General features: G+C 38.9%; 1 protein-coding gene across 4 annotated transcripts in view; it reads right to left on the bottom strand.

The window, feature by feature from the left end:
• Positions 1-7,849: 7,849 nt before the first annotated feature.
• The window catches only part of klhdc3 (kelch domain containing 3), a 34,802-nt gene continuing 19,344 nt past the window's right edge, over positions 7,850-23,307 (bottom strand). For all 4 annotated transcript variants that reach the window (XM_047351742.1, XM_047351741.1, XM_047351744.1 and 1 more), the window contains exons 9-11: positions 16,711-16,784; positions 14,793-14,871; positions 7,850-11,133 (exon numbers count right to left, since the gene is read on the bottom strand). In XM_047351742.1, coding sequence (XP_047207698.1) covers positions 11,067-11,133; positions 14,793-14,871; positions 16,711-16,784 — 220 coding nt within the window. In that variant the 3' untranslated portion in view covers positions 7,850-11,066. The remainder of the gene's footprint in view (positions 11,134-14,792; positions 14,872-16,710; positions 16,785-23,307) is intronic.

Genomic DNA, 23,307 nt, shown 5'->3' with positions numbered 1-23,307 from the left:
AAACCAAACCCGACACCCCTCAACCGCAGAGAGAAAACTCCGCGGAATAATCTCACTGGTGACGCGATGACAACCGACCGAAGCCAGTTATATTTAGTTTAACGATCACTAATAATAACCCGCTGGACTATAAACCACTGGTCAAAAGGTTTAGACACACTCTCTCATTTAATGGTTTTCTTTATTTGCATGACTATTTACATTGTACGTATATTTTCACTGAAGGCATCAAAACTCTAAATGAACAGATAAAATGATGTGGCAAACAAAAAAGTGCAAAATACATTTAAATATGTTTTTTTGTTTTTGTTTTAATTTTATTTTAGATTCCTTAAAATAGCGCCCTTTGCTGTGATGACTGAAATGTTGTGGCCGTCTCTCAATGAACATCTGGAAAGTTCTTTCAAGACTCTTTGGAAAACTATTTCAGGAGACCACCTCATGAACCTCATGGAGAGAATGCCAAGAGATCAAAGCAGTAATCAAAGCAAATATCTATAACTTCAGAAGTATGTCAAGAAGTTCTCCTCTAAGCAGCTCCAAACAGTCCTTCAGAACCAGGCTAATATGGGCTGGAAATGGTTTCCCACTCAGAACCAGCATGAATAAGTCATGTGAAACTTTTTACACAATTTTGATAAAGAACACACACTTCAGTCCCGTTTTGTTGACAATAGAACTGAGAGCATTTGCATAGGTACAGGGGTTGGACAATGAAACACCTGTCATTTTAGTGTACGCTGTATTGGCCACAAAAGGAGGCCCTACACCATACTAATAAATTATTGTGGTCTAAAACCAGGTGTTTCAGTTTCATTGTCCAACCCCTGTAGGATCGTGCATTTATAACCTGACTTGGGCATTTATGAGTTTAAGCTATTTTACGTGCAGTTTGCAATAGGATTAGAGGATGCAATAGGGTCACAAGATGAATAATGGTAGAAGAATTTTTGAATTTGTCACACTACTAAAAAAAACATTGAATACAATCCGTATTAAACTAATTATTTAAGACATTTGGAGGGATAATCAGCTTGCAGGGTAACTGCACTGTTAGAAAATCTGTCTAAATATGAGAAATAATCACTAAGTTCAAGAGAATATAAACAAAAGACAACTAAAGTAAGATACCCATTCTCCACAAGAATGTTTGAATAGGCAAAAAACAAACTAACTAAAGGCTTTCAAAGAGAAATCTACAGAAAATAAGTGACAAAACATTATTTGCAAGGCTTTTTTTTTAGTACTAACAGCTAAAAACCTTAAGTACTATGATACATTATTTAGGTTTTTCAGTGTTAAATTCAATTCAATTCAGTTTTATTTATATAGCGCCAATATACAACACATGTTGGCTCAAGGCACGTTACAAAGTCAATTCAATTGAATTATGCAGATTTAAAGTCAGGTACATACATTCCAATTCAATTTATCTATCAAACAGTGCAGTCAAATTCAGTTTATTATTGAAATTCGTTAAAAGGTTGTTCTATTTAAGGAAACCCAGCAGATTGCATCAAGTCAGTAGCATTTCGTTTATTATTTATTTTTATTTTATTAAACTATATTGCTTAAAAATCCACAAAGCAGTGACTGATTTTTATATGGGAAAAATGACTCAATGACCAGGGAGAGATGGTCTGAGGGATGCCTCGAACAATATATTAAAGCTATGAGTCTATTGCACCCAACAAATTTTATGTTGCTTATTTTGCATGCCAGTTCAAGAGGGAAGAGTGTGTGTTGTGCATATCTGTCAGAAAATGATTCACTGCAGCCGGCTATTGAAGCTGATTATCATCATAGCTTCAGTCATTTCATGCAGTATTTCACTTTCCAATATTGTCCACTATTTAGAAATTATTAGAAACATGTTGTATTGATGTAATTAATTTAATAATTTAGTCATTTCCTTAGTTAATTTAATAAGGAAATTTAACTAAATTAAGTTCCATGATAAAAAGTTACTACTGTGTGTTGAGTGACAGAAGGACGATATTGCTCAGGGCCTCATTCTTGCAAGAATCACCACTGCTGTAAACTGTTGCAAATCTTTACCAGCAAAGTAATTTATTAATGATTCTTTCACTATAACATCTATGCACTAGAAAATATCATTTCTCAGTTCAGCAGCAACTTGTTTGCAGCTAAAAATCAACAGCTGCATTCATCGAAGAGCAAAACAGCACTGGAAGGAGATGTTTTACTGCAGAAAGCTGCTAGGAAACTCTGTTGGCTGAATAAAAACAAAACAAACATGAAAAAAATAAATAAGAAAAGCCATCAGTTTCAGGAGAAAGGCACCAGGTTTATGAATGTCCACTGTATCTTGATCTAGCTCATGAGCCAGAACAAAAACTTCAGAGACACTGGTTTTAACTAAAACAAATCAGGCAAGACGAATGGAATGAGGAGACTCAGGCAGACGTCAATTGGCTGATTTTAAAGGTCCAGGGATTTCCCAGCAGTCCTGATTAAATTCCTCCTATCAAAGCAGGACTGTCACAGCTGTCCTAATAGCAGCATACATACTGAAAAAAAATGTCTGGTTGCATAATAATATGCACACATCTTGCTGAATTAGTGTTTCTTTATCACTTGTTTTAAAAGTACCCATCACTTAACTGTAATTATTCTAAACACTGGTGTCTGCAATAATCACATTAACAAATAATTACTTTGGCAAGTCTTGATTATCAACTCATCAGCCTCTTTCCCAGTTGATATGGACCATGTCCTTATTATGGTCACTGCCATATCATACGGTTGGGAAAGAAGCTGATGCTTATCATTGGTTGATAATGCTGAGTGACACACTGGCTTCCAGTAACCACAAATTAAAACTAGTTAAGGTTGCAACACCAGCTTTTGGAATAATTACAATCACATTGTTTGGTACTCTTAAAACAGGTTCTGAATTAAAAAGCCTTACTGAGATCAGTAAAGATCTCAGAGACTAATTTAGTCTGAAAAAGTCAAATAAGTAAGCATCACAATCTAATCTTTTATTAAAAATACCTCTCAAAACAATTAATTGAATGAATTATTGCTAATTACCGATTATGTCTTGGTTAAAACAGGGTTTTTTTGAAACCCTGTCTTTTTGTAAAATAAAAAGGTCTGCAGATTTGATGGCAAATTAAAAAAAAAAAGATTGGAGATTAAAGCTTTCATATCACAAACACACATAACATTTCATTGCTATAAACTAATTCATACTACAAGATCATGAGCAAACATATTTAAAGAACAAGTAGGCCTATGCGCAGTACTGTGTTATAAAGTGTAGGACAGCACTGAACACACTGGCAGATAAAGCAGTTTTATTCAAAGTGGGCTTCTGACATCAGATTTTAATAAATCCGGATAACTTTCACCCTGCATTTTACACAAATGTAAAAGTGCCTGTTTTATTGTTTTTGGTTTTGTAGATAACATGTTTACTAAAAGAGCTTTTCTAAAAATATTTAACAATGGTTGGAGCCAAAGGTCTTCTTAGCTTAAAAAACTCAGACTGGCTGGAAGAGCATTTGCCAACATCAAGTTTCATGTCTTGTCGTGCATCCTTAATTAGATTTAGGTCTGGACTTTACTGGGCCATTCTAACACATGAATATGCTTTGATCTAAACCGTTCCACTGTGGCTCTGGTTATATGTTTGGAGTCATCCTGCTGGAGGTTGAATCTGAAATTCAGTTTGAAGCCTATAGCAACCTCTAACAGATTTTCTTCAAAATTATTTCCTATATTTAGCTCCATCTATCTTTTATCAACTCTAACTCCTTCTCCGTGCCTGCTGAATAAAAGCATCCCTCAGCATAATGCTGCCATCAACATGTTTTAAGTGAAAGTTTGAAAATAACTCGTCTTACAGTGTTGGAGCAATAAAAAAGTGGCATACTTAAAGGGTTACTACTTCAAATGTTTTTATTTAGTTGTTTTTTTTTTTACCTTTCTTGAAGTTGAAAATGTATTTGATAGGTTTCGTCATATAGAAGAAGTATTTTAATATTGAAACAGATTGGCCTGAATAATAATGAATTTGTGCAGAAGCACAAAATCAATTAGATTGAACCCGCCAAACAACATGAAGTAGACTAAAAGATCTCTAAAAGCAACATATATACTGACCCAAGTAAATTCAACAACAGTCTCTGACATCTGTCAGTCTGGAAAGGGTTACAAAGCCATCTCCAAGGGATTGGAACTCCAGTAAACTGGAGTCAGAGCCATCGTCCACTAAGAAGAAAACATGGAAGAGTGAACTTTAAACCAGGAACCATGAATTTGGCTCTCTGGCAGAACATCCTTAAGGGGATTGTCAGACTGTCAGTTGGTGACCTTAAGCATGTGGGTTGTGGAGCAGAACAATGATCTGAAACACACCAGCAAACCCATCTCTGAACAGCTCAAAAAGCCAAAAATAAAGGTCTGGGAGTGGCCTTTGATTGAGATGGTGTGGGTAGAATTAGAAAGGGTCGTTTGTGCATAATAACCCTTGAATGTCCCTGAATTAATACAATTCTGCCATAAACAGAGTAACAGTTTTCCTCTGTAGAGATGTAAGAAGATGTAAGAAATAAATGTATTTCGTTTATCACAAATTCCTGATGTCAGTTGTTACCACCTAGGGTTGCACAACACAGAAACTGTTGCTTTGCATAGTTTTCCCCTTCATAAATTTGAAAATTGCTGTTTGTTTTTACCCAGTTGTTCTTTCTCTCTTTCATTCAAAGCATTTAAATGAGGCAAAAACCTCAAAACAAAACCTCAAGGAAGCAAATACGTTTTCACTGCACTGTATGTCTTGTTTTGTGGTTTTATGAAATCAATCATACTTCAGTAAAATACAGCATTGCTGTTTTGCAATAAGGCATGAAAAGAAAGAACAACCCGACTCCAGCTTCTCGAGTAAACTTTTGAGTCATCATCATTCAAATCCTAGACAAAACAACTGTTTGCTGCATCACTGCTTAGTTTATCAAGGAGGTTTGTGAGGCAGTGCGCTTTGGGAATTCGTTTTCCCAAGAACTTTAGTTGTGCTCGTATTAGTCAGCCAATTAAACCCCTGCTGGTGAAGAATTAAGCTACAGGACTGTAATCATGACGCACTGAGGCTGAGCATCCCAATTGCTCGCACTAAATTAGATCCTTTAGCAGATGAATAGATTATGGGTACCACACAATATGAGAACAATCATGGCAGAAACTTGGCATTTTAAAAAACAAAACCTAAAAGAGTTATATTTGTGAGCGTGACATCTGCAGGGAAAGCTACTTTTCTCAGTTTTCCTCACTCTTATAAAAATAGCTTCTGTTTTCTTTCCCCCTTATGTTTGCTTGAGTTTAATCTAAACTGCTACAACATCTATCCTCTTCTTCAGTGCCTTTTTTGTAAAACTCCAAATTTAGTGACCTCCTCAGTTCTGGGAGCAGAGAACTAGAACTTGAGTGAAGGAACTGGACAGTGATATGGCTGGACAAGACAAAACAAATCACTCAGAACAAATCCTTAGCCGTATTCTCAAGTGCCAGTGGGATCATTTGAGTCCTGGGGGGAAATTAGAGAGTAATTTGGCTGAGTGTCTCCCCACATTAGCGCCTGTGTTTTTGGGCTGAAGCAATCTCTGGGGCCAGACGAGGGGGACCCAGCACAGCCACGCTTCCTGTGCGCGGTGGGACCAGGCGGGACAGGGTGTCTCGGCTGCCTCACTTTAAGCTGACCCTCCGTCTGTGGCTTGCACTTAACGCCGCAGATAACGCTGGCTTTATAGCACATGGCTGGTGACAGACAGGATCAAACTGCCAGGCCACCGCTGGATGCTGGGGTTCAGGGTTAGACATGATGAGAGGGGGTGGGGGGTGACACCATGACTACCTCAAGTACCCACAGAAGTAGACGGTGAGGGCTATCAGACAGGCCGGCTGGGGTAGATGTTTCTGCTTCTCAGCAGGGAGCAGAAGCTGTGCAAGCAAGAGTTAAAGAGTAACTGCCAAGAATCCTTACAGTAGATCCAAGAGGAGACCTGATGCAGCTACTGTGGTCCTGAAAAAGCAGAAAGACGTCTTTAGACAAATCTATGCAAGCTTTTGCAAAATCTGCATTTGCAAATAGCTTATCATCTAATGTTCTTTAATGACTCAATAGCTGGGATTTGGTTATGACAAGATGTTGGATAAAACATGGAGCACGATGCAAAGCTTGGATCTTGACTGCTTTGCGTTCAACATTTCTGAAACAGCTTGTGTAATTTATTTATTCTTCATCATTCTTCAGTGTGTCCTGTCTTCGTCCATCTCAGTGTGGTTTAGTTCATCTACAAAACAGGACAGGTCCAGACTGCAACAAACAATCAGGTCTGCAGAGAGAATCATCAGGAATGACCTTCCCTCTATCCAGGACTAATACAGGTCTAGGGTCAGGAAAAGGGCAGCAAAAATCTCTGCACACCCAACACACCCTGCACACAAACTGATTAGGCTTTTACTTTTAGGTCGGCGCTACATAGCCTGGTCTGCTAAAACTAGCCACACCCACAGTTTCTTTCCCCACAGTTTCTCTGATGAAAACTTGACAGTCAGAGTTCCCGAACAACACCATGCATGCTCGCACTGTTCTCACATTATATCCAATTGTAAAGTCAAATGTGTATATTTGTTCATTTAAAAAGATATTCTTCATTATTGAGAGCAAATTGTACCAGAGTCAAATTCCTTGTTTGTACAAACTTAGCAATAAAACTGATTCGGATATTACTCTGTTATAACTGCATCCAACGGACCTTTTTGCTTGAGGAGAAATATTCACATGTTGGTGTCTAAAAATCTCTGGAAAGTTATTTAACTGCACTTTAACAACACAATTTAACTGGTTTACTTGTTTAACAAAAGATATAAACAAAAATGTGTATTCTAAGGAAGAAGTTAGGACACCCTACTCCCTTAATAGCTAGTGTTACCACACGTTTGGCTGAACTAAACCCAGTGACATAACTCTTGTAGCCATCTACCAGCCTCTGACATCAGTCTGAGGAAGGTTTGCCCCACCCCTCACTTTCAGCTGTGATGTTTGCGAGGTTTCATGCTTGTACAGCCAATTTGAAGTCATCCCAAAGAGTCTCAGTAGGATTCTCAACCTGACCAAGATGTGCACCAAACAGGCACAGACTATAATACTCCCTGCAGCTTTTTATCATTTGCTGATGAGCTTCCTCTGAAATCTGAAAAGTGTGGTGTGTGTTTGTATTTAGCCCCCCCTTTATTCTGATGTCCCTAAACAAAATCCAGGGCAACCCATTGCCTTCAGAAGTCCCCTAGTTAGGAAACAGAGTCAACCTCTATGTAACGTCATCTCTTATAAATCCTGCTGTTCTCTGAAGGCCTCAGAGGGTTTTTAGAGAACATTAATGCATAAACAGCATCATGAAGGAACACATCAGATGGGTGGTAGAGACGTTAAAGCAGGGTTAGGTTATAAAACTATGTATCAGCTTTGCATCATTTACCTTCCACTTCACGATTATTGACTACTTTCTGATGGTCTTGCACAAAATATCCCAAGAAAGCCATTGACATTTTTTGTTGTAATGTGAGAAATGAAAGATTTCCAAGTACTCCTTACAGTGTAAATGTGGTGGAGTCAGTCCACAGTAAATCCGAACTAAGTGGAAGCCTCAGGGCCTGCTGAAAAGCCTGATTTCTAGAGTAAAGGCCGAGTGAGGAGAAGTATTTATTGAGCCTAATTAAAAGCTTGCTGCTGTAGAGTGTCCATCTATACTCCAACATTACATGCTCGCCGTTAATGATAAAAACCATAACATTTGCCAAATAAACATTAACACAAAAGAAATCAGCTTAAAAGGTTTTCAATTTATTATTGATACACTTATAAAGCATATTGCACAGGAGGTCCAACCGACCCTCACCACACAAAGAATCCCCTTTTTAAATATTGTGAAAAATAAAAGCAGAATAAAGAACAGATGCAGTTGTCAAAGGAAACAGAAACACTCCATATTTTGTTCTTTCTCCCATGTTTAGGCTTTGAATAAAGAAAACTAGCTGTCAGGTTTTGCCCCCTCCCCATATTTTTTTGCCTCCGTTATCATTTAGTATTTATTTCTTGTAGAGGACAAACATTATCATCATTCAGAATCTTCAAAGGCAGCAAATCCTCAAATTTAAATTACTTTCATACTCTATTTAGACAAGCAGGAAATCTGTTTTGCCAGCGGCCATTTGGTGTCATACAAGCAAATTTGTTAACGTGAACACAAATATGCTTACATACGATTTCACTGCACTACCCTTTGTATAATCCTTTATCTATTAGGTGTACATGTGTGTAGTGCAAGCAGCATAAGACTTCCTGGGTCATATTGGCACTGCTGGTCGGTAAATAAGTCGGTACTGGTGTGTGTAGGCTAACATCTCAAACTCTGAAGTCTACCTTGGCAAAAAGCGGCATTAACCGGTCTCCTCTCCGTAAGGCCAGACGTGCCACAGTTGGCTATAGTGCAGTTATCTGGTGACTCCGAGCGGCAGTTACAGACTGTTTTACACTGCTTCTGTTTTGTAAACGTTTACATTGGCGGTCAGAGGTGTTAAATCCTAATGTTTGAGATTCGGAGCCTTGCAGTCTTTCCCTGTATCCATCAAATTACACTGCAAGCTAAATGTACCGGCACCTATGGTAATGTCATGTAAAAAAGCTGTAAATTACTCTTTTATTGCATGATAATAATCTCGACCTGAACATCTAGATTTTTTACTAAATTCCAGGCGGCACACATATTGGCAACCCCTACTTTTTTATCAACAGGCTGGCATTTTATCTTCTAATATTTAGTATGGCTGGAGCATAAAGAGAGAGGAATCAACATAATCTCTAAATCTTCCAGAGGTACCCTCTTCTTTTCAGATTACCCCACAGGTTTTCAACAGGATTTGGGTTTATAGACTGTAATGGCCAAGGAACCATTTTTCTGTCACCCGGAAGACCCAATGATGACCTAATTTTACTTTCTAGTAGAGTCCACCAGATTTGTACATAAAATCTTCTGGTCCATATATGAGTCTATGATGCAGGCCCACTGCATCACACATCCTCTACGCTAATTAACATCTAACTTAAGGTTATTTTCATCCTGAATTCATTATTTCATGCCAAACTGGAGCTTTTGTTGCTGATATGCTGGACTGTCATAGAGACCAGTGGCTAAAGGAAATAGGTCTGCGTGTCTCATCTTATTTATATCCAAGGGAAACAAAAAGTCAAGGATTACAATTAGAAATTCTTAGAAAATCTGATCAACCTAAAAAGTATAAAACACAGCTAAATAGTTGCATTTACTGCAAAATGGTTGTTTGGGGTACCAATAAGTGTGCCACCAGTGATTTTTTTAGAAATTGTTTTTTTTAATGTGATTTTTGTTTTACTCCTGCTGAATAAATGCACTCCAATTAAAACATTTGATCTTTCTAAAATTTTTAGTGTGAGATTGAGCTGCTGCCTAGGGCAATGTAGGAGCAAACTGATGCATGTCAAGACAAAAAGACACTCCTGGTTCCTTAGATGGGACAGAGGTTCAGCTCATAGGTATGGGCCTTTAAGACAGGTTCTATCTTATTTCTGTAAAGCCTCTAAATGACTAATTAAATTCAAATCTGATTTGTGAATTGGGAGAAAAAAGGAATAATTCTTCCAGATCTTTTGCCTTTCCATCCTCACCGAGTCATTCCTATAATTCAGAACGACTGATCATGTTTAGACTTATAGGACAGATGCGACTTCTTGAATCTACTGATCACAAAGATCAAATGTAGTCACTGAGTAGTGAGTATCTGGAATAACATGAGCTGTAGAAACAACTATCAGCAGGGACAAACAGTCCATGGGCTGACAGCTACTGCAAGGCAGGAGAGCGATGAAAGATGGTGTTACACAGTTTGGTTTGGTCTTTTTTCTGGGATGTATCAACAAAAACAAACAAAAAATGACTGCTCACAACATTATTTTCTCAAATGAACAAACTGTCATTCTGAGCTTCTCCAAGGTTTTCTCCAAGCTGTGCACAAAAACGTGCATCGCTTAATTTTGCTCTGTTTGATAAATGAACCATTCCCAAGGTGCTGGTCTGAAAGCTGTAGGATTGTCCATAAAAAATGAATGAATATATGTATAAAGTGATGTTCCACCTTCAGTCACACATAGAGCATGTATCTGAACATCTCACTCATTTCCATCTAAATAATCTTGTCTGCATTTGATACTGAAATCCTCTAAAGTTAGAGAAGTTGCACAGCAGGTTTGTCACACTTTTTTGTAACATCAGTATAAAACACTTTTTTTTTTCTGGAGACTAGCAGGTGTCAAATGTATAGGTGTTAAAGACCCAATGAGAAATACTTTAGAGGGAGGTAGATGTCCTTGATTATTTTACAGCTTTCTTTAGCTGTCTTGTAAATCATTTAGGAGCCCCTTTAGAGCAGCAGGGAGGCTTTCATGTTGCAGTGAAACAAGCCAACCACTAAGCAGAAAAAAAAAATCAGCCCCACAGACCTTCTGCAAACAAAACACTCCTGGACTTTACTGAATGTGAGAATGTTCACAGACTGAGCCGCACGATGTGCAAACTCACAACCACGCCAGTCTGTTTACACCTGCAACTGGACGCTGTTTTTTCAGGGAGTTTCACATCTTCAGGACATCTTCAACAAAAGTTAGCGCTCAAGACCTTTGGCTGAAAGTTTTGACAATTCCTGTGCTTCAGAAGAAGTTGCATGTCTATGATTATCATAGGCTGATTGGGTTCCTAGAGAGGCTAGAAAGAAGGGGAGCATGTGAACAAGCATCATCTCTTACAACCAGAGTGCCAAGAATTAAAATATATCCTTAGGCAGGGCAAGGTCCATGTGTCCACTGAAGTTATATGCCAGGACGGTTTGGTCAGTAATGAGTTTTCATTTGAAGAATGTGGAAAATAAATCTGATGCAGTCCGTGGAGTTTAGTCAAAAAGTCCAGCTTTTCTGAAACAGTCCTGATTCTGTTTCATTTGCAGCTGCATCAACCATGCGAGGAGAAGATGGGTCTACTGATGTTGCTGTTGGTCGTCATGGCTGCCAGTTCCCATCTGAGGTAAACAAAAAGGAAAAAATGTGTCAGTGTTTAAGCAAAAGTTTTATTTCTGCTGGATCTGAGAAACTGTAATGTGATGTTTTTATTTGCTGTAATTCCAACAGTCTGTGGAAGATTTCTGCCGTCTTCTTAGGTTTCAAATGCTGTTTTCACGTTAAATTTCCAGATTACTCCAAGTTTATTCAAGTAAAAAGAAAAATTACTCAAATCTCTTTTATTTATGTATGTTTGGATGTATGGATGGATGGATGGATGGATGTATGGATGGATGGATGTATGGATGAATGGATGTATGGATGGATGGATGGATGTATGGATGGATGGATGGATGGATGTATGGATGGATGGATGGATGGATGTATGGATGAATGGATGTATGGATGGATGGATGGATGGATGGATGGATGTATGGATGGATGGATGGATGGATGGATGGATGGATGGATGGATGTATGGATGGATGGATGGATGGATGTATGGATGGATGGATGGATGGATGGATGGATGGAAACAGGGCTAGGTGGAAGGATTTTCTACTCAGAGATACGTAATAAAGTATGAAAACACATTTTCCACAATTTATTTTCTTTTTCTATTCTTATTCTGATGCAGATTTTTCCAGACTGTGCTGGAACTCTGTTTGTCTCTAACAAATTTAAACAAGAACAAACAAAATAAAATTTTTCTGAAATATAGAAAAAGTTGCAAACCTACTACTGTGTGCCGCCCACATCGCCTCCTCTAATTTGTCTAAATAAAGAGGCAGGCTCTGGAAAACACTGACTGTAACATGAGCATCAGGAGCAGGAGCTGAAAACAGGGTCTAGTGGTGACCTGATGACAGGTCAGAGGTTGAGCTGCAGATTGTTATCACTGGCTCTGGTTTCACACTCACTCCCTCTCAACTGCTTTGTTAGTTTTTTTGTTGTGAGCACGTGTGTTTAAGAGAGGAGATTGGCACTGGAGCTGGGGATGCCACCGAGAGTCAAGAGGGAGTTAACCAAAGTCTTGTGACCCCAACTGGAAACCCCTCTAAGGGTTAGAAACACAAATGCAAACACCAAAGCTGGGAGCATGCAAGGTGGCAGTGATGATGCAGGAGAAATGAGAGGTTAAGAGGAGTAATTAGGATCAGGTTCCACTGGACAAACGTGGAAGAAAAAGAAAAGAAAATCCTTTAGCTGGAGGCCTCAGTTTCAGACACACTTGCCTCAAAAAGTGCAAGCTACATTTAAGCTACCTGAGATGATTTAGCTCTACAAAGTTTCTGCAAACCCTCTGCATATTTCTCATTTTTATATATTTCCATGTTCAAGTGTTTAGATTCCTCACAGCATTTCTGGCACTACTTTCATCTCTGCATGCAGCCAGAGCTCCAACAACACAAATACCACTTTAAAATAAAGCAATCACTCTGTGGAATATAAACTCATATCCGTTTGAACTGGAGAACAAGTGAAGACAGAATGATCAACCAGCAAAGTCGCGCACCCTGTCCCTCGTGTGTTTAACTAGTGGTGGTGAGAGCAGCACTGTTTGTTAAACAGATAACCAGAGTGTAAGTGAAGTCGAACAATGTTTCTGACAACAGACTTTTCTCTGTAAGTGAAAAACGCAAATGATGATGGCTAAAAAACTAATTTATCTAAACACAAAGCTTGATGAAAAAGTACGTAAAGTACATCAGAATGTGGGAATGTTTTCCAGACACTTCATTTTTTCTTTTGTTCCTTATCCAGACCTGTAAACTATTATTTAACTTTTCAGGACAATTTAGGAAGCCGGCAAAAAACACTTTATACCACTGGGCACAAATTATTGTACCTAAAGATCATATTTTAATCCATTTAACAACAACATAAATACAAAAGACACAGCTTTCAATTACTCTCTCAAAATATACATTTTATGTTTTGCCTCCAGATGCAGGAGGGAATTTAAGCTACATGTAACTAGGAGATGGTCAGCAAGAATACAAACAGGGTGAAAAGAATAGTAACATCAAGATCAATCTCTTCTCAACTCTATTTACCTTTAAATAAAAAAGCAAAGACATTTATTAGAACAATTTGCTCCATTTGAAATATATTTGGTAGAAAGGAAATTCCTGCTTTGTTCTTGACCGAACAAGAGCAGCAGCATTGGAGGGAAAAATGATGTCCTCATCTTTTCTAATATAGCAAAACTCATCAAAAGCTTTATGTACATTTTCATCTTGGCAATGTACAAATTATAATGTGTATTTGCAATAACTTTAGTCTGAAATAAGTTCGTTAGATATTTTAAAACTACTGAAAACCTCTCAACAAAATTGAAGTTGTGTTGGATATAGATGACAAAATCCAGGTAGTTTGGTGAGCAACAATTGGAAGTTAAATATGATCTTATATGTAGAAAGAGAGAATAGAGAAACAATCCAGCCTTTTAAAACATTTAAAAACATGCAAGCTTAGGAAAAATTTGTCAAGTTCAATAACAACTGGTGTTGGACAGCAAAATTGTTCTTTTTAGGGTACTGAAAAGATCAGGCATGTGTTGGTTTCTCATACAAAGGTATTCTAAGGTTTTCAACAGTGACAGGTTCAACACAGCAAACATTTCCCAACGGTTTATATTTCTATTGACAGTAGAGAAAATATCCCGGAGTAACTGGGGTTATCCTTGGTTGTGTAGAAAACAGGTGTTTACTCGCTTGATCAGGATGAGGGACTGCTGCAAAATATTGGTTGGTATCTAACTTTTTACCACAATATGGTTGTATTAGAATGGATATGAAGTCCTCTTAACTGCCAAAAAAAATAAAATATGTTCCACATAGATGTTACATGAATAACTGAATTCAAATGAAATGTGTGGAGGATAGCGTAATGACACACTGACCCCTCCCACATTTGTTGCTGAGCATTACTGGTCAGCTGGTTGAAAGAGGGTTTCATACTTTCTTTTCACTTACAAGAAGTAACTGTAGAATCTGCCAGAGCAAATATGCCAAATGAATGTATTAATATCAGCTTGTTATACTTGTGAATAGGATATATACTGTAATATACATATATAGGAAGAGCAGAATGGCAAAAATGGATAATATTCTGTGCAATAACCAGGTGAAGACTACTACTAAAATTAACTGCTATTTATTTTATTTTTACCTTGTCTGCACGTGAAAATCAAAATCAAAATAAACAAATTTGACATAAAAGTAAATAATGTGGTGTAACTAGAGTAATACAAATCATTTATTAATCATGAATCATTTATTTAACTTTACGGGCTGCCAACGTATTGTACTCTAATAATAAGTTTTTGTCTGAGTAGGTTTTCTAGTCTTCATCTTTGTTCTCCCATACAATGAAGCATCATCTGCTTGATGTAAATAGGTACAAGACTGAGACTAAAGACGTCACAGCCTGCATTAATGCTTCTTCATGATTATTTGATTCTTTTATAAAACAAACTTTTCTGCTATTAACTATAATTATGTGTAAGCTGTACATTAGTACCCCACTAACTGAAAGAAGGATAATGAGTTATAATTTGCCTTTTTGTTAAATAACCTTATTACTGAGAATGACAAGCAAAATCCAAACAACAGGACCAAAAATGTGTTGATTCAGTGGCAAAACAGCACTAATGAGAGGAGGATGTATCTCTGACCTGATATCATGTGGGAGTCCTGACTGCTCCAGGCTGTACTGAATAACAGCTATTTTGCATAATGTCTTCAAATTAGGGCCTGTAAAAAAGAGAAAGTGAAATGAGTCAGAGCTACTAATTATACTCATGCTGCTAATATACATTTCAGATGTGGGAATTCAATCTCACACTGTGTAATACAGATCTAACAATCACAGGTTTTCTCTCTGTGGTGTAAAATCTTCCTGAAGTGATTAGAAAACAGGACAAACAGAAACAAACAGTGAGGTTTACATATGAGGGAAATGACGCAAGTGTCAACTCATCTTGTTACAAACCTGCGTTCTAAATTTACCTACCAACCTCCTCTTAGTATCCTCGTCATGGCTGTTCAACCATATGCTCACTGATGAACAGTGTGAGGACACACGTGACTGGCACTGGGACGTGTATGGCACAGGGGATGCCACTGGGTACAGCCGGTCCCTGTGCAAGCCCACCCACACATGGCCAAACTGTGACCAAAAAGCACTACAAGCTAGTCCCATGCAGGCAGGATATGTGACTATATTTGGCTGTCCATTAGACGGATGTGCCCACTGTGAAAGCACAAAGCAGGGCCAAGGCCAAGGAGACAGTCTGGTGAGAAATGAAGCAGTACGGTAAGAGGGCAATGTTACAAAAAACTTCACCAGACTAGTTGTTATAATGCATAATAGTTTGGGGATTTTTAAATGTATCAGTAAGGACAAAAACTGGGACCAAGATCATTTTGAGCTGTTGGGATTTGCAACTCTTTTTGTTTAATACTGTAGAGCTCTGGTTAGAAGTTTACATACACCTGTCTTGGGCATAAATTGTCTATTGATTTTGGGTACATAAAGATTTATTTGGACTGTTCTTTCATGGTGGAATGATCATATAACAAACAGCCTCACTAAATGTCCCTCCCTTAGCAAGATGATCCTTCTTGGGTGACTCTGGGTGGATTCTTCATAACCTTTCTTGGTAGAATTAGTTTAGCGTGGTTGGTAGAGGCACAGTTTTTAAACAGAGCCCAGAACCTTGGGGTAGGGGCATTGGGAAAGCCATTCTAGAAACTTCATGTCAGCCGGCTTTACAAACGTCATCCTCCCATTAAAAAACATGTTATGACCTGTGTTTGGGGTCTTGTCCTGTACAAACACCTGGCTAAGTTTCATCTATCTCACATAAACTGTCACCGTCAGAAGAATGGAAACTGCTTAGGATGTTGAAGAACAACCGGGGAACCATCAAGGCTCAAGCCTGGCATGAGCTGGGAACTGCTGGAACAACATGGCAACTGTCCAAAGTAAAAGGGGTTTAACTTTACCAACATAAAACCTGCTCCAAAACAAACACTTTGAGCTTTAATGAAATTTGCAGCCAAATGCATGTCCATGTGCTGTTTGGAGAAAGGTTTTACTAGCAGAAGAGAGAAAGATTGGGCTTTTTGGCCTCAATGACAAGGCGTGTTTGGAGGATTCAAAGCGAGACTTTCAAAACTAGCAGCATTGCACCAACTGTCAAGGATGGTGGTGGCAACATCACGCTGTGGGGCTATTACACTTCTAGTTCTACTGCTGCATTGCATAAGGTGGATGGAATAATAAAGGACGGCTATCCACAAATTCCTTTATCCCAAATCAACAGCTAGATGTTTGAAACATGGAAGCCGCCAGGGGTCCCAACATGTCAATGATCCCCCAAAAAATACAACAAAACTGGTTTTTGAATGATAAAGCTTTCATTTGTACATCTGAAAAAATCTATCTCTTTTTGCTTTTTCCAAACTCCCTTTCTTTGTGAATGAACGATTATTATTCCAGTTAAAAACTACCTGAACATGTTTGATAGTTCAAGCTTAGAATAGACTGGTTTTTAACAGACAGTGGTAACAAAAATCAAGGATACTCACTGAAGTCTAAGATGTACAAGTCTGAATGATCCATGAGGTTAAATTCGTCCCCCATTCCTTGCTCTGGGCAGGGGCTGTCAAGAGAACAAAAACAATTATAGTAAGGTTAGAGTAGGTCCTCACACTTCCTGCCCTCATGAGCATGATCCAAACAGCTTTTGAGGATGTATTCACTGCTAAGCTCTTTAATAGAGCCATTTACAGGACTTGAAACACAGAATTACCAGGAGTATTTTATCTGCTGTTGAACTACTGTTGTCTAACCCTTAGCTTCATTAATCAGGGACTCCCAGGTTATTGCCAAAAAGCACGACAGGTCACACTGCTCTCCTTATCATGGACGGGCATGATTTAAGCCCACAGGAAGTGGAGTGGTGCAGTGAGACGGCAGGCTGGCCAGTGCTGATAGACTCCTGGAACCATGCAGTCCATGATATCACTGCACATCTGTTTCCTGCCACAGCTAAACACACACACACCCCACACACAAACACACACCTGTGAGCCACCTGAACCCAGCCTAAGAAAGAAAACTTTGCTATATCAAACTCTATTCAGGCGCTATCTTTAACATTTATTAACAATGAAAACCTGACCATCTGGAACGATATTTCATAAAACAAAATATTACTGTAATAAATAGTCTGGAGCCAAAGGGAGTTAAACTTTGAGGACCGATTTATTTTCTAAAGGCAGTATTTTATGCGTACTAGATCCCCATAACGGTTTTACAGACACAATAATAATGCATAGACCCGTCTAAATAAGATAATAAAAATTCTCCTGACAGTTTCACACAACCCAAAGGAGACATTCAGCCAGCCCTGTGCCATCACCAAGCATTTAAGAGACCATAAACATCTACTACACAGATCAACACAGCCAAGATCCATCTCTACAGAAGCTTTGCCTTTCACTGAACTTTTTCACATTTTGTTTCAACTATAAAATCCAATGTATTTGTTTGGGATTCTGTGATAAACCAATACATGGTACATTATGCTAAAGTGGAATGTAAACTATACGTGTTTTTTAAAATTGACATACCTTTGTATTTAACCCCCTAAATAAAACCCAGTGCTAGCTACTGCTTTCGGAAGCCCCCTAATTTATCAATATTGTCCACCTGTGTGGATCTTATTTGGACAGAAGAGTTCAAAATTTAAGTTTTTGGCCTAAATAAAAAGGCGAGGTGTAGTAGAAAGCTTACATTGCACATCACTCTGAACACAACGTCTCCACATTGAAACATAGTGGTGGTGGCATCATGCTGTGGGGATGCTTTTAGTCAGGAAGGACATCGAAGCTCATAAAATGGAGATGGAGTTAAATGCAGGAAATTACTTCAGAAAACCTGTTAGTGGCTTGAATCTGGAATGGAGCTTCACATTCCAGTAGGACAATGACCCTAAACAGCTGCAATGTAATGGTTTAGATCAAAGCATAATTGCGTTAGAATGGCCCAGTTAAAGTCCAGAATTTAAGCCAAAGATGCTCTCCATGCCATCAGAAGAATGGACAAGAATGGGCAACTATTTCTTTTTTAGATGTGCAAAGCTGATAAAGACATAACCCAAGAGAACTGAAGCTGTAATTGCTGAAAATGGTGCTTCTACAAAGCATTAACTCAAAGGGATGAAAATAAATGCAAAGCCATTTCAGCTTTTTATTTGTCAAAAAATAAACTTTAATTTTCCTTCCAATTTACAATTAGGTACAAATTTGTGTTGATCAGTCACATAAAATCTCAATATAATCCAGCGAGGTGTGTGGTATGACTAAATGTGTTAAGGGGTATGAATACTTTTGCAAGGATTCATTCAGTATTTTTTTGTATTCTGCAACACATGGAGCCAATAACAAACATGGGGCTAACCAAAAACACTTTTAAGCACCAGAGCAAACACTGATTACCGCTTCCAATTAGTGCACATTTTCAGTTTTCTTTAATTTCTCTTTAAACAATCCTCCTTCTCCCGCAGCACCCCACTATCCCATCACCTCCACTATCTTTTGGTCCATCAATCTCTATTCAGTTCTCCTGCTGTCTTCTCCATCGCATCTCCCTTTCGCTGCGTGTTCAGGATGTTGTAAGGGTTTTACGTTGCTAATCTTCCTTAAACAAACAAGGTGGTGGACTTAAAGCGTCTAGGAGAGGTGCTGAGCACGAGCACTGTCGTCCCAGGGGGCCAGATGGGGAAGTCATTACAGCCCCCTGCCCTCTGGAGCTGACCCTCTGCACCTTATAAGAACACCCTCTACTTCTAGAGCTGGTCGCAACAGTACTCAGGTCAATAAATATGTTTTTATTAGTCTACTTAATGTTAAAATCAAGAAGAAACAAGCAATAACTTAGAAAAATGAAACATTTTAGGAATTAATGGGCAGTGATGAACAAAACAGTCCTGATCATTCTAACATTCTAACATTTTCTTTTTTTGCTTTGCATATCTTAAGGAGTCAATGGGCGACTGGGGGGTAGGGGAGGTACACCCTGGGCAGGTTGTCAGCCCAACAGACACTCAGAACCATGCACAGGGGCACTCACACCTAAAGGCAATTTAGAGCGACCAATTAACTTAACATGCATGCATGCATCTGGACAGAGGGAGGAAGCCGACCGTGCTGCCTGAAAAGGATACATGGTTTTCAAAACTTTTTACCATTAAAAAGCTCGAAATTGTGGCACCTGAGTCAATTCATTGTAGAGCCACTCTTTGCTGTAATTTTAGCAGAGTGGCCCTACAGAGTCTTTTGGGTTACATCTTTACCAAACAAATCTAGAGACTAAAATTTAAACCTGCTCTTTCTTGCAAAATAATTCATCCTCACTCAGACTGCATGGAGAGCATCTGCAAACATATATTTTCAAGTCTTGGAGCTCTGGCTATAGACTTAGAGTTGTTGCCCTGCAAGAAGGTGAACCTATGCCCAAGTCTCAAGTCTTCTGCAGCCTCTAACAGGTTTTCTTCCAGGATTATTTTATATTTTGCTCCAACAGGAAGCTCATCAGAGAGTAGATGGATCTTCCCATCTACTCTGATGAGCTTTCTTGTCTCTCCTCATGAAAGGCATACACTCAGCATGATGCTACCACCACCATGTTTCACCATGTAGATGGTGTGTTAAGGTGATGTTATGCATGGAGGCAAAAAAGCTCAATTTTCTTCTCATCTGACCAGATGTTGTTGTGTCATACTTCCTAAAGATGGATTGAACAGTACTCTGTAATATGTTCAAACCTTACAATATTTTGTTTATGACTTAACCCTGCCTTAAACCTCCCAACAACACCTCCCTGACCTGTCTGCTGTGTTCCTTGGTCTTCATTGTGCTGTTTGGTCCCTAATGTTCTCAAGCAACCTCTGAGACTTTCACAGAACTGCTGGATTTATTCTGAGATTAAATTTCACACATGTAATTAGGTGACGCCTGTGGGCAGGTGCTTGCAATGGATATTACTTTGGGGTATCATAGGAAAGGTGGCAAAATAGGAATGCATACCACACCTTAATTTTTATTAATAAAAAAAGTGAAACCATGTATTACTTTCCTTCCACTTCGCAATGACGCACTACTTTGTATGGGTCTATACCACAAAATGCTAAAAAAAAATACATTTAAGTTCGTGACTGAATGTGATGCAATGTGGAAAATGTATTCAAGATTACATCCAAGGACTTTGCACTGGTAATATTGCCAACATAGGAACTGTAATAGTACCTGCAATGCAATAAATTGTCCAGTTCTAGAGGTAAAGAAAAGTAACATTTGTATCTGAAAAGCCTGTCGCAGTAGCTGTGGACTACTGTGCAGACTCACTTGGAAGGGACGGTAGAGGCTGTCGATGCTGACATGTGAACGGGTCCAGATAAGATGATGCTTTAATAGTAGTAACAGTGTTAACAAGAATGGTGAAGATTGCATCCTCTGGGATACAGGTTTCTCATTTGCTCGTGGATATTGTCAGCCGGGGTGTGAAATTCAGCAGCGCATTAGGGGATGTTAATACTTTATTGGTCACCACAAAAAGGAAGAGAAAAAACTGAACTGCGAAGGCAGAAGAAAGAGCGAGGGGGTGGCGGTGGATGCCTGATAGACTCGCGGTATTAAGTAGTGGGAAAGTCACAGTGTACGACTTTATGTGGCATCCTGGTGTTTGATGGGCCACTTTGTCACTTGATCAGCAATGTATCAGTATGTGTGAAAGTGCTCCTCCCCCTACAGCGGCAGTGGTTCCCAGTCTGAATGAGGCCTGAGCGATGCTGCTCCCCCTACTAAAACAACACTGGTTGCTATTTCAAACAACACTCAGTGAGGGCGTCTAATCATCTAGTTGCTAGTCCTTGGCCTGCCTGCTCCACTTAATGATCGTCTAAACCAAGGCTGTGAAGAAGAAAGAGCTGAGCTACTATCCTAAAATGTATAAGGAAGCATTTAAGAGGCTGGGAAGGAATGGAAAAAAAATCTTATTATTAAAAATGATTTTTAGAGAAGGTAAAATGCAGACAGAGTGGCCAAAAAATAATAGAAGCTGAGATTTTCTGTGGGTTCTTTAGATGTGAAACCTGTCCTTTTGTAACAATGTTTTTACTGTCTTCATTGGCCGTATCCTCATTCTTGGACTGATATGATCTGCATCCTTTTCCTTTTTCTCCTTCCCTACTGAACTCTTCTTTTTCTGAACCCCCTAACCCACAGGAACTCATCACCCACAACAACTTCCTGCAAAGCACCTTATCAGGACAGCCAGCTGTGCATTTAAATTATTTCACAACCACAATGGTAGTTTAGTAAATTCCTAAAAAAGGTTGTGGTACTGCAAAACATTTGGATAACCACATGACTGTAAGCATTTATCAACAAAAGGAGCTCCTACCCTACCAGCAGGACAAGTAAAGCATTAGTTGTTCCAGCCAAAATATATATTTGTCAAATGTTAGGATTTCCAACAACGTAATCTTAAAGAAAGACGTTTTGACGTCTGCAATGATTCCAGCCAGAGATAGGAATGATTGGGGATTAAAATGTTCGGAATTAAATCCAACATAGCAAGTTATCACGGATTGATAGATTAATCCTCCCTGTCTTTTAGGGCTATCAGTGCCCCCTCCCGGGGTGTTGCAGGACAGTGGATTAGGACCTGTAGCTTTCGAGACCTAAACCCCATGCAGAGGTTGAGACACAAACTACATCAGTCCTACAGGGAGAGACGCCTGACTTTAGATTAGACAAAGGGGATGCCAGCCCCAAACAAGCACTTATCTCGAATTTCGGCCACTGTGGACGAAGGCAGCTGGGTGTGCTGGTGATGCTGCAACAGAACACTGAGAGTTCAAATCTGCAAAAATAAAATGCAGCCCCTTCCATCAGCAATTATATAAAAGCCTTAAACAGACCGTACTTAAGAGCTAATAGTAAATAATTCAATGCACTGGATTTTATTTAGGGCTTGTAAAACAGTTAAAAATCCGCATGCTGTTTTATTTCAAATGACTTTGTGGTCAAATGACTTTGTTGGTCAACCATATAAATCCCATAAATTGCACTGAAGTTTGTGGTAGTAGGGTGAAAATATTAAACCGTTCATAGGGTGTAAATACTTTTGCAACAGTACTGTAATTCTTTTGTCCTCATTTTACCTGGAAATAGGGACACGCGATATGACGATCTCAGATCACGAAGGATTAAAAAAGTTTGAGAAGCTGCCAAAGCAGAAAGATTGTGAGATTGTGCAAGGAACATTCTATGCATTGCAGTTCTACATCCTTACTCAAGAGATTTATTTTCATTTTCCTTCAATTTTAAAAAACAATTACTTATGTAGATGGGGTAAACTGGTTACTGGTTTTAATGATTGCCACATTAGGAAGGCTTTTTGGGGTGCAGAGGCAAACTACAGGAGCAGCCATCTCCTCTAGCTGCTACTAGCTACCTGATAGCTAAGGCGGAGGTAGTAAATATTTAACTGGAACCCTGCGCTAATCAGAATGGTCTGGTTTGTATGTTTAACTTGTTACCAGCTTGTCAGATTTATTGGGACTGTCTGCATTGTCTGAGGGTCTGATCCCACTTGGCAGGGCAGCCAGAATAATATCACAAGGGTTTATGCCCGTATTTAGAGGGTCAATACAGCAAACCTTCACAATAAAAGCCTTATTCAGGTATTAAACACTCTGGACTTCAGGCAGCATAAAGTTAAATAACACCACTTACAGCAAGTTGATACAGATAGGATACAAAGGACAATGATGAGCTTTTATCAGCTCCATTAGATCTGAAGCTTAGCACATGCATGCTTAGACCAGTGATGTCCACAGCTGCAACACACACCAAGTTGAAAGTACCCCCAGACCAAAAAAAACTCTCTTTCTTTCTTTTATTTATTTTTAATCAAAAACACAAACATATTTTAAAATGATCTGGACAATTTCCACAATGGTACACCTGAACACAAGGGTTTCTGTTCATAATTCAAAAAGTCATTTACACAGCTTCAATCAGATGAGGAGACACGGAGTGCAGACTACGAGCTGTGTGCAGAGCAAGCTGAATGAACAAAGAAAAAAAAGCTTCGACTGTGGAGAAAGAAATATT

The sequence above is a fragment of the Girardinichthys multiradiatus genome, chromosome 22 (genome assembly GCF_021462225.1).
Source record: "Girardinichthys multiradiatus isolate DD_20200921_A chromosome 22, DD_fGirMul_XY1, whole genome shotgun sequence".
Taxonomy (NCBI): domain Eukaryota; kingdom Metazoa; phylum Chordata; class Actinopteri; order Cyprinodontiformes; family Goodeidae; genus Girardinichthys; species Girardinichthys multiradiatus.
The sequence above is the reverse complement of the archived record's forward strand: the minus strand, read 5'-3'. Positions and strand labels throughout refer to the sequence as shown.